The sequence below is a fragment of the Chinchilla lanigera genome, unplaced genomic scaffold (assembly GCF_000276665.1).
Source record: "Chinchilla lanigera isolate Chin_1 unplaced genomic scaffold, ChiLan1.0 scaffold00030, whole genome shotgun sequence".
Classification (NCBI taxonomy): domain Eukaryota; kingdom Metazoa; phylum Chordata; class Mammalia; order Rodentia; family Chinchillidae; genus Chinchilla; species Chinchilla lanigera.
Genome location: NW_004955431.1, coordinates 4359371 through 4371266, shown reverse-complemented (window position 1 = coordinate 4371266; position 11896 = coordinate 4359371). Strand labels below are relative to the sequence as shown.

At 38.6% G+C, this 11896-nt stretch overlaps 1 protein-coding gene across 3 annotated transcripts in view; it reads right to left on the bottom strand.

Moving 5' to 3' along the window:
* Positions 1–3097: 3097 nt before the first annotated feature.
* The window catches only part of Rnaseh2b (ribonuclease H2, subunit B), a 76483-nt gene continuing 67684 nt past the window's right edge, over positions 3098–11896 (bottom strand). For all 3 annotated transcript variants that reach the window (XM_013515853.1, XM_013515856.1, XM_013515854.1), the window contains one exon: positions 3098–6206. Coding sequence is in view for 2 of the 3 variants with exons in the window: in XM_013515856.1 (XP_013371310.1) it covers positions 6174–6206 (33 nt within the window). In the remaining variant the exon portion in view is untranslated. The remainder of the gene's footprint in view (positions 6207–11896) is intronic.

The window sequence follows — 11896 nt, the reverse complement described above, 5'->3', positions numbered from 1 at the left end:
AGCAATTTGGGCTGGAGGTGAAGGGAGCCTTCCTGAGACTTCCTAGGTTCCAAGAGTTCCCTGTGGCATGGGGAAGACCAGACCTAAGAGAAGATGAGGATGTAGCTCATTGGAGGGGCTGCAGCACATTCCGGGAGAGGAGATGTCATCTAAAAGCCATGTGACCAGGACAGGCACGGCATGGTTGAGGATATTGAAGGGAGTGTGGCTGCAGAAAAGGGAGGCTAGAGCAACAGCATGCAAGGCTGTCTCGGTGAGGATGTAGGCTTCATCCAAAGCACAGTGAGGAACCACTGGGAGGTAAAAGGGAGGCTGGAGTGTGCACAGGGGTCGGGGGAGGCAAGCAGGTAGTCGGTAATGGCTATTATATAGAAAGGTGTGGGAGTGGGTGGGCAGGTTCAGGGCTCTCGAGGGCATGCCAGCAGGCTGGTGGGAGAAGGTGGTGTTTCAAACTAACATGGCAGTGGCTGAGATGGAGCAAAGGAAGTGGTTTTGTCAGGCTTTACAGACCATAGTGTGGCTGTCAGGACTGAAACAGAGAAGTGTAAAGAATAATGCAAAAATCTGTGGATTGTGGGACTTGGTCAAGCTATGGAAATCTGAAGTCAAGCTGATTAATCTTTTAAGATTCTCTTCCTTACCCAATTCTCTCCCTTCCTTCACTCTTTCTTTCCTCCCTCCATTTCTTGCTTTCTTTCTGGGCTTTGTTTCCTCCCATCAAAGAACTGATGAGTTTGGACTGGCCTCAAGATACTCCAATGTGATGTCAAATGGGCAACTTGATGTTCATGTCACAGGCTTAGACGGAAAGTCTAAACAGAGAATTAAATCTGTGGAGTACTTGAGCCTTGAGACTGAAATAATAGCAGAAAGTTGGCCTAAACTTCTAGTAAAACTGCTTAACACCATAATAAGTAACATTTAATAGAATACAACTAGATTTGTCTGGGGATGATGATATTAAAGTCTTTAGTTGCTGTACAATGATAGGCCAAATGACATGGGCATATGTGTATAAGGAAATGTTAAACAACTGTGGGTCTTCAGATCTGCAACAAACTATCAAATATCCAAGGGTTCCTAAATGGATAGAATTTGGAATAGGATTCACTTGGAAGGCTTTTCTGCTTGTTCCTGTAGGTTGAAGCAGGAAGGAGATGCAGCCGGAGGGCCTAGTGCCATGAGACTGGAGGTATGGTCAGACTGGTTTGTAGTCTGTGCTCTTTATTAAAGATCTGTACTAAATCTTGTGACCATCACCTGTGCTATTATGTGTGAAAAGAAAGTACAAGGCGGGGTCCCAAACATAGCTCATCAAACATCAATTTACATGAGAAAAAAGGTTTTAGTGATAAACTGTATTTGGGGATACTAAAATGCATATTTCTAGTAGTTTCACAATGCATATTAAGATTTGTCCTCCAAAGTCAATTAGAAAAGGAATTTATTCATTTTGACATAATTCACTGACTTTGCCACGGTATCTTTTCTTTTACACAGAATACTTATCAATATTTAGGTTCTTTGGGCAATAATGAAGCAAAAAATGTGTTTCAATCTCCTAAAAATGTCTCCACAAATCAAAATTTTATAGCCTGCTTTATTAAGTTAACATCAGGTAAAATGAGGGAGAAATACAACATTAGCCCAGGATCGTATAATTTTATGTACTTCTAGAAGGGGCGTATGCAACCTTAAAACCATTAGAAATACAGTAACAATCCATTTTAACACATCCCTGTAAAGTTCTTGAAAAACTCATTACTAGTGCTCAGGAATTGGGTCTCTAAAGTTCTTGCTCTGTCTGAGGTCAAATAATTGGGTTATAATAACGGTTTGGATCTTAAATGTCTCCCAAAAGCCCATGCTAATGGACTGGTATCAATCTGTGGTACTATTGGAAAGTGATGAAACTTTTATGAGGTGAGGCTATGGAAGGAAGTGAAGTCATTAGGAGAGTGCCCTTAACGGGGATGTAGGGACCCCAGCCGCTTCCTTTCTCTTTGCTTTCCAGCCACCATGAGGTAATCAGGCCTCCTCTGTCACGTGCCCCAGCCATGATCCACTGTGGCTACAGCCATGATCCAAAGCAGCAAGGCCAAGCAACCATGGACTACAAACTCTGAAACCATGAACCAATATGAACATTTCTTCCTTTTAAATTGTTTACCTCAGGTATTCTGTTCAGTGATAGAAAGCCAACAGTTACTATCTTACTATCTGCTATTAAAAAAAAAGCTGAATGTCGGCAAACATGAAACAATCTTTTCTGTATGGTACTCGGTCAGTTGTGTTTTTCCGAGTCCTCAATTTTGTAGATAGGAGCAGTACTTCTCAGCCCTGGTTGTGATCTATCCTAGAGTGCCTGCAATGATTTCAAGAGCTCTTAGCTCAAAGGAAAACGATAATCTCAGCATCCATGTACGCGCCCCAAACATACGTTTTTGACTGGATAAGGAAGGAGCAAGGAATGACATAACAGGGATCTGAAACCTTTAAAGGTTTGGGGATAGAACAGTCATTATGTCCTTACTGATAGTATTTGCTAAGTACAAAGTACTTAAGTACAAAGACTATAAAGTACAAAGTACTATCCATTTTATAGCTAGCGCCCTATAGTGACAGTACAAAGAGTAAAATTTAAGTACAAAGAGTGGAATTTAAGTACAAAGAATAGACTACTAAAATAGATGTGGCACAATTCTTTCTCCAAGAAACTAACTAAATGAGACACAATTTTTAAAAATAATTAAAATTTTGAGAAAAAATTTAAGGAATTAAATATATAAATGAACTATTTTAATGTTATTTTATATTGATATATTTATACCCGTTTATCATAGAAAATTTCTAAAAGAGGGAAAGGAAAAGGAAAGAAAAAAGAGATGGAGGGAATGAAGGAAGTAGGAAAGAAGTTCACTACTAAATTTTAAAAATTACTTCCCTCAGCCCTCCAACCTAGGTGCCACCTCAATTACTTGTTATTTAAACAGTCCTACAGTGAGTGTTTTTGTAGCTAAATCTTTTCACACATTAGTGATTTTTTCTCAGATTGCATTTCTAACAGTGAGTACTTTGGGAAGAAAGAAAATGTAAATTTTTCCCTCATCATTTTATTACTTAATGTAACTGAAGACGAATGGCAACATATTTTACATGCATGAAGGAAAGTTTTAAGTTATATATAACTTCAAAGAAAGGGTACATAGCTGTGATTATAGAAGATGCTATACAGAAACATAAACATGTAGGCTGAAATTTTGACACATGAGCTGCCTATAACTTTTATATTTCATTTAGAAATTTAATAATTTAATCTCACAGAACATTGAATCTTTTCCCCTTTACTTACACATAAATGTGGTAAGAGCTCATATGTATTTCAGACAATCTCTCCAAGCTTATTTCCCTTTAGTCCTTTTAGAAATAACATATATTCCAAACTGCCAATACAAAAAAATAATGCTTTTATTTCTATAAAATCCCTGGGATTTTGCTGGAATGCATTATATATTTTTAACTATCTTTTAAAAATAGGACATGTTTGCAGGACATGCATTTCACAATCAATTTTAAGCCTCTGGTATTTCTTACTTGGCCTCAAGAAAGTGCACCTTTTTATGATTCTCACCAGCAGTCCCCATTTCCCACCTCTTCTCCAGCACTGAGCGTAAGTCCTTGGCAACTCAGGAGGGAAGGAGAGTGTCACTTCGTCTGTCCATCAGTGACTCATGCTCCCAGTGTGGGACACTCCACTCACGCCCAGCACTGTGGGTGTGTCTCTATTTGAGACAGAACCATATGGTCTCTGCCCTCGCGAGGACTCGCAGTGCATCCGGGAAACAGCCTTATGTTTGGTGAAAGTGGGCGTGGAGAGGAAAGAGCTTATTTGAGAGTGCAAGGGTTTATATCTGAAGGACTCAGTAGGATGTGATTTCTAAATAAGTCAATGAAGTGAAGTGTACAAACTGTCACTATAGGACGGCTAGCCAGAAAAAGGGCAGAAGCTGGATGTTGGAAACTGGATAGCTAAGAAAAAGATCTGAATTAGGGCCAAGAATAGTTATCCACGGGGGCTGTGTGGTAACTGGTGAACAGTGGAGATCGCTGTTGCTTTCTCTTTTTGTGGAAATGTATCACGACTTGTATAAAAAAAAAAAAAAAGAATTTTAAAATTTTAGGTGTGTTGAATTTGAAGTATTAGTTCTTCCGAGCTCAGAGACCAGTGGAATATGAGGTGGGACACAAGTAGCAGAGCAGAGCTGCTAGTTACAACTCAGGGATAACCACTGTCCAGTGACTCGGGGGTGAGTGTGTGGAGACAGGAGGAGGGAGAGAAGGAAGAGACAGAAGCAGAGGACCAAAACCATGTTGATAAGTAGAGCCGGTGGTTGAAACAGACCTGTGTCAACATGCTTTTCATGCACTGAGGAGCCTTGATGTCTGGGACCCCCGGGCCAACTCTCCAGCCCACACCCAGAGGTCTCCCAGTGTAAATCTCTGTGCAAGAAGAGAGGTACAGGGAGAGGTCCACCCGGCTCTGATAGCCACTACACTACCAGGCTCTCCTGTCCTGAGAAGCTATCAATTCGTTCAAGAGCACAGAACCTACTTAGCAGTACCTCTCTGGTACTGGCAATTGCTTTGGGCAGTTTTTGGCATGGACCTTCATGACAGTCCTTGGGATTGTAGAGGAAGAGGATGGAAGAAGCCAGATTTTAACTCCACTACTATGTGGGGAAGCATGTGTTAGACTCGATCCTTACTAAAATGGGTGGCTTTGTAGAGTTGGAGTTTTTAGACTGTTTTCTCCACTGTGGAAGCACAGGAATGTTAAAACTCCCGTGAAGTTAAAAATTTCTACATATGAAAGAGGGTGTAAAAAATTAGACTACTTGCCAGAACTAGGTTCAACTTACCTGATGGAGTAAGAAACTCAGAAGCAGTGATCTTATGAAGAGGTTGGGGATGCCCTTTAAATGCAGAAAATCACCAATCAGCAGCTACCCCATTGCTCCTAAATGTCTAGTGAATGAGTCTACTCAAAACCCCGGGACACGTTTGCACAAAAGCCCCGGCCCCTGCCTCCTGTGACATAGTTACTAGGCACCAGAATTCCCCACTAAATTATTTTTTTGGCATCTACTTCGAATTTTCTCTCATATCTTATGCCCTCACTCTAAAAAGTAACAGTTACACACATACTGGACCAATCTTTTAAAAACAAAGCCATGTTTATAACTCCAAGAGATCATAAAATGCACATTTAGGTATTGTTACAGATTAGAAGCTGCCAAAGTGGTGAGGAGTAGGGAAGGGTCAGATTTTCAGTAAAGTGAAGGTTGAAATTTGGTTGTCCAGCTTTCACTGTGGATTCTTGTGTTTATATCGCTGTGTGTATACTTATGATTCAGGACGATAGGGCCTAGCAAAGCCGGCTTGGGGAGTAAGTGCACAGAAAATTCTCAGGACCCAGCATGTAAACTGAGCATGGGTTCCTGCAATGTGTGGAATAAACAAAAGGAGAGGATGCCATTGAAAGTACACTACCATGGCTTTCCTCATGGTAGCCTGCACCGTGCTCCTTGGGTATACTTTTACTTTATTTCATTATTTATTTTTTAACTCTCTTTTATTTGCCCCAAGCTCTCTCTGTAGAGCCAATTTCTCCCTTACCCTTTTCTTTTAATGTTTCAAATAAATGTGAAACTTTGCTACCATGTATGCTTGTTCTGCTTAATTCATTGTTCAAAATGGAAGGAAGCTGGAAACCACCTCTACAAGGAGACCCCAGTACCCCAAATCCAGTAATAGTTACACATGCTAATATGACCCAAGCAGGAAAAGCCAACCAGTCAGACTCAAGAAATGACCCAAATTTCACAATGAGTTGCCTCTTCTTGACATTTTGAAATCTGAAGCACTGTAGTGGAAAGATCCACGTGGTTAAGGGGATGGGCTGGGGCAGAGGTTGGTGGCCTGAATGCCTCAGATTCACACTCAGGAATAAACGCTACTGCCCGTTGCTGATCAAAGAAATAAGCATTCCTCGTTGGTTCATTAAAATACACCTTTGGCATTTGGTGGTTTTCTAGAAAGTGCAGAAAAAAAGTCTTAGCCCTTTGGGGGTGTCTGAAGTTGCAGGAAGCAGTTCATTCTTGCATGAAGCTGTGTCACTTGCCCCTTTTCTGTCTTTGTGCTGCCATCTAGAGAGGAAAGGAAAACCGTTACCTGAAATCCAGAACACCACATCCAGCTTCTAGAACAGAAAGCAGCCGGGTTGGGCAGGAAAGAAAATGGCTCCTGCCCTATATACTTCTAGGACTAACATCAGGCTCTTGACAGCCAGCCAAGAAGCATGCATTTCTTCCAATGTTCAAAGGAATTACAAAATAATATTAAAACTTCCAGCTTATGGAAGAGGTGCCATCATCTTAGGAAAAAATAAAAATACAAGAAATGAATGAAAACAAGAGTCTGAGATGAATAATTCCTAAACTTCTTTTCATTTTCTTCCTTTGGTTTTTTTTTTTTTTAAAAAACCATGAAATCTTATGTAGACTTCAATGTATAACAGAATAGATAAGCATAGATTTGTAGGTGGAAGTTGTTGTCCTAATATCCCCCTGAGGAATGTAACTTATGCGTTGTAACTATAAATTGGTGTCTTACTGAGTACAGGGTTAAAAATAATTTATTCTAGATGTGTAAGTTACAAAACATGTTGCTGGAAATCAGACTTCTATGCCATAAGATGAAGGTGGTGATGCATTCCTTGACTTCTCCTCTCCCAGAATGCTGTCTCCTTCTTGCTCAGCTTTCCTCACAGCTGCCCACTCTGTGTGAGTGGCATTTGTCTGCCCACCTCCCTAGAATGGAAACGTCTCAGGGGCAGGGAGTTCCGTCTCCCATGCTGACAGCTTCGTATCCAGTGCCTAGAACGTCTGGCACATAACAGGCATTTTGCACAGGTTCTTAAAGGAATTAAAAAACCTAAGGTATTTCTTGGCTTCCTTTTTTCTTTTGCAAGGACAACATGACCTTATACACATTCTGATCAAAACACACATGTAAGGTCACAATTCCTTTAATGTCTACGAAGATGCTAATTCCTCCGTAAATCTCATTTGGTGCTTTCGTCCCTCTTAAATACACTTACCGCAAGATCATCAAAATAATGTTTATTAACAAAAGTACAGTAAATGCTAAAAATCTGATAGCTGAATTAAAGATCTGACCTTCACAAGCTAAGCAGAAGCTTTACTTAAATTCTGGCTCTTCACTGCTGAGGATAAACTGACCTACAGAATTCATTAAGAACAATCTGCAAGGGGATGAAGCAGAATGAATCTGACTTTTCCCTTCTTAAAATGCAATTCCTAATTAAAGCAGACTACATAAATGATCATAAGCTACACAAACAGTGCCGAGAATAAAAACTTTATGCATGCCAAAAAGGAAGCCTGGCCTTGTATGTAGAAGGGAGGGCTCTGCCAGCTACAGCCCTGCAGCCTCAATTTGACAACCTGTACACAGATATTGCCCCCTGAGTCGTAAAGATTAATTTAGATGCTGGTATGTGACTGGCGTGAAAGCTGTGAAGTGCGATTAATCATAGCTAAGGAACATTCTGATCAGTCTAATGGCCCCAAGGAATGTACAACTCTGAGAGTACAAATCACAGTACATAAAAAGGTATGAAAATTGAATAATTTCTTCCAACTATTCAAACAAGGCCCAAGGTCCTGGATATCTCCCGAGAACACTAAGAGGGCACTCTTTTACTTGACTCCCAGGACCAGAAGTCCCTGGACCATGGTCTGTAGCACTTTCCTCCCGGATGTAAAGGATGTAAGGCTTCCCAAGAACCAGGGATTACAAGAAAGGACAATGACTGATGATCTAGTCCCATTTCACAGAACAGGCAATTGTGGGCCAGCAATTTGTCTGAGACTCAAAGAATTATATAAGACAGGGAGTCCAAGTCTACTAAGAGCCATGCAACTACTTTCATTGTTTTTTTAAGACAAAGTCTGACTGTGTAGTTCAAGCTAGCGTTGAACTCACTATGCAGCTCAGGCTTGCCTCGAACTCACAGCAATCCTCTTGCCTCGGCCTTCTGAGTGCTGGGATTACAGATATGCATCACCATGCCAGATGGCAATCTGCCTTTTCAGTACTGACACAGGAGTGATGATTTGTAGTATTTGACTTCATTTACACTTTTAATAATTTAAGATACCTGTTTACTGTTGTCACAAGTTTATATACAAAAATAAACAACACTGTATGTCAATAAGTGGATACACTTTTCTCACTTCCGGATTGCCTTTGTGTCTTATGAAGGCCCTGGAATAAAAAAGAAAAATACGATTCTGGGCATGGATTACATGTTATGAAATAGACCAGAATCAACCAAAGACAATTTCCCTTGACAACCACCTTAAACCAGTAAGTGTAGAACAAAGCATAAATCTTGAAAGATGAACAGGGCCGAGAGCTGAGAGTACAGAAAAATTTAAATTGAAGATAAATTAGATATACAAAAGGAAAAATTGTTGGTAACCTGGGACCATTTTCAGAGATATGTATGGTTTGATGAAAAAGATAGAGGCTCTTAGTGTGTACTCAAGTGGTTTTAGTTTGCAGAAATTTTTTGAAGCTTTCCCAAATTCAGCACATCAACCAACTAGAAAAACGATTGAAGAGAAGCAACGAGCCAAAGGATTCAAGTAAGTTAAAGTGTCCTAATGTTTGGTATAATGGAATCTGAAACGGGTCTTACTGGAAATTCCTTAAGAGTTTAAAAGAAGAGTAGGATATATGTGTGTGCACCCAGGCATATTTATGTTTGTGTGGGCTTATGTATGTTTATATATAAACCCATATTGATTTGTGCCTAATTTATCTTCTGAATAACAACTGGTATATATAACACCCTGTTTAGACTTTTTCAATTATTACTTAACTCTTGATTAGTGATGCACATTACAAGTGACATCATGATTTTCAACTTGGACTAAAAGGTAAAGTCAAATACCTAAAAAAATAAAATTTTTCATTTTCCAAATTCCCATTTAATCCATGGATAAACCATGATGTGAAATCCTATTTATAGCTTCTGGGAAGACGAAGATTTTATAAAGATCACAGTATCTCAAGCTTCTGTAAGTTGTTGGCTTGATATAATCTCTAAATGCCATGTAAAAGCAAATTTACTAATATTTTAGTACAGCCACACATATGGAAAAACTCATAGCCCTTTATCCAGTGAGGTTAAAGATTCTATTTCATATAATGACCAGGATCACTACCATGTAAATTTAAGGTCTGTACATGTTTTGAATGAGTTTACAAATATTTCTTCGAGCTCTAATACTAGAGCACCATGGAAAACCCATTCTCAGAATGAATCTTGCAGTTCACAGTTCATCTCTGAGGCTGCTGAAGCCTCAGTGTTGCATTGTAGAACATTTATCTTGGTGTCCAATGTAGATGAATTGATGGATCAGTTAGTTAATTCTCTCACACAACAAATATCTCTGTATGCTGCCCCAAGTTAGGTGTTGACCAGTCAGGGAAGGTCCTATGGGGAGAATAAGGCAGGAACATGGGATGGAGGGGGGCTAAGCAGGAGTGTGGCGATGGCAAGTGAGGAAGGTCAGTGGGTGGGTCTCTGAAAAAATGATTTGGGGAATAAATGAAGATGACAAGAGAACCAGTCATGTGAAGAGCTGAGGAAGGTGTATAGAGACAAGTCAGTCACACAAAGGCTGCAGTGTGGAAAGAACTTGGCATACTCAAAGACCAAAAAGAAGGCCAGAAAATAACTTACACATTTTGAAAGGCCAAGGTGGATAAAAACATCGACTTTTTCCTTGGAAAAAAACCCTTCAAGTCTCAGCTAGTGTGGGTACTGATTATTCAATTGTCTGCTCATCATGTACTCAATGTTTTCCGAGGGCGTACTCTGAGCCGAGCATTGTGTAAGGCAGACTTCAGCAGTACAGAGTTCCTACAGCTAAGGAGCTGGTCTCCAACAAGGGTGATAATGTGAGTGTTTCCGAGCAGTCTTTTCTGTTATCTTTTGCCCTCTGGGTTGGTTGTCAATGTGCTGGCCCTAATTACACTTTGTTCTGTGACTGTGTAAGTGAATTATTATATGTAAAGTGTTAGATTAGTGTCAACACACGTGTCATTCAATGTTTGTTATTATTGGTTGTTAGTAGTGTTACACAATGGTCACATGAGGAATAAGATACTAGTGTAGTTTGCAGGTATCTTGAAAATTGAGGGACATTTCATAAAATAACCAATACTCTCAAAAGTGTGAAAAGCTCACTGACAGGAATATTGAACAACTCTTACAAATTAGAAAACACTGAGGAGATATGAACACTAAACGTAATATAAGATCACAGATTAGATTCTGGAACAGAAAAATGATAATTAGTGTACAGACCGGTAAACCTTCAATAATGTCACAGACTAGCAAATAGTACTGTATCATTATGCAAGTCCTGGTTTTGATCATTGTACTGTGGTTAATTGAAGTGTTAATATGACGGGGGGGGGATAGAAGAACTCTCTTTACTTACATTGCAATTTGTAAGTGGAATATCATTTTGAAATAATAAAAAAGAAAGCTAAAGAGAAATAGACCTAGAAATTATGATGCGGATAGAACTAGGAGACATTTACACAGATATTTTAACTATAATGTACTTTTGAATTTGTGAAAACACAAATTCAATGGATAAAAGAGTTGGAAGGCAAAAAACCAAATGGGACATCTAGAATTAAAATTATATTTGAAATAAAAATTCACTAATTGAGGTTAATACAGAAGGATGCACTAAAATTAAACTTGAAAACAAAGCAAGAGAAATTGCCAAAAAATGAATGAAAAAAAAAAATAAAACAAGAAAAGAGAAATTCAGGGGTGGGATCACTGTCTAATAGTCTAGCATATGCATAACTGGAGTGCCAGGGGTGGGGAGAAAAGGGAAAAGAATAGAAAAAATATTTGAAGCAATATCTGCTAGAGTTTTTCCAAAATTGCTGAAAACTTAGAAATGCAAATATTCAAGGAGTTTAACCAACACCAAATAAGATGAACACAAAGAAAACTACATCAACGTATCACAGTCAACTTGCTGAAAAGTATTATGAGAGAAAAAACATCTAACAAAAAAAGTTAGTCAAGGAAGGAGACACATTTTATAAAATGGAAGAAATCTAAGATATCTCATGAGAAATTACACAAGCCAGAAAATAATGCTTCTTTGGATGGATAAAGGAACGGATAAACTGTACCTGGGTTAACTAAGAAAACAAAAAAGAAAACATCAATGACCAATATCATTATTAAAAAAGGAATACCACTATAGATGTATAAATAGTAAGATAATAAAAATATGAACAACTTATGCCAAGAAATTTAATAAGAGATGACATGGACACAGTTCTTAAAAGATACACATTACCAAAACTGCAGAACAAAAAGGAAAAAACTGGAATAACTCTATGCATACTATAAAAATTTAAAAAGTAAAAACTTTTCCAGAACAAAAATTCCTAGCCCAAATGGCTTTACTGGTGAATTCTGCCCAATATATAAGGAAGAAGCAAAACCAGTTTTTCAAAACTCTTTTAGAAGACAGATTAGGAAAAGGTATACCTTCCAACTTATTTTATAAAATAAAATTTCATTCTGGTACCAAAAAAGACAAGATCATTACAAGAAAACTACAGATCAGTATTTCTCATGAACAGCAAAACAAAAATCTGCAACAAAATGTTAGGAAATAAAATTCAATACTATACATGCAAAAAATAATGCAATAATATACTGAATTACACATACAACATATGTAATACAGTACAATTATATATA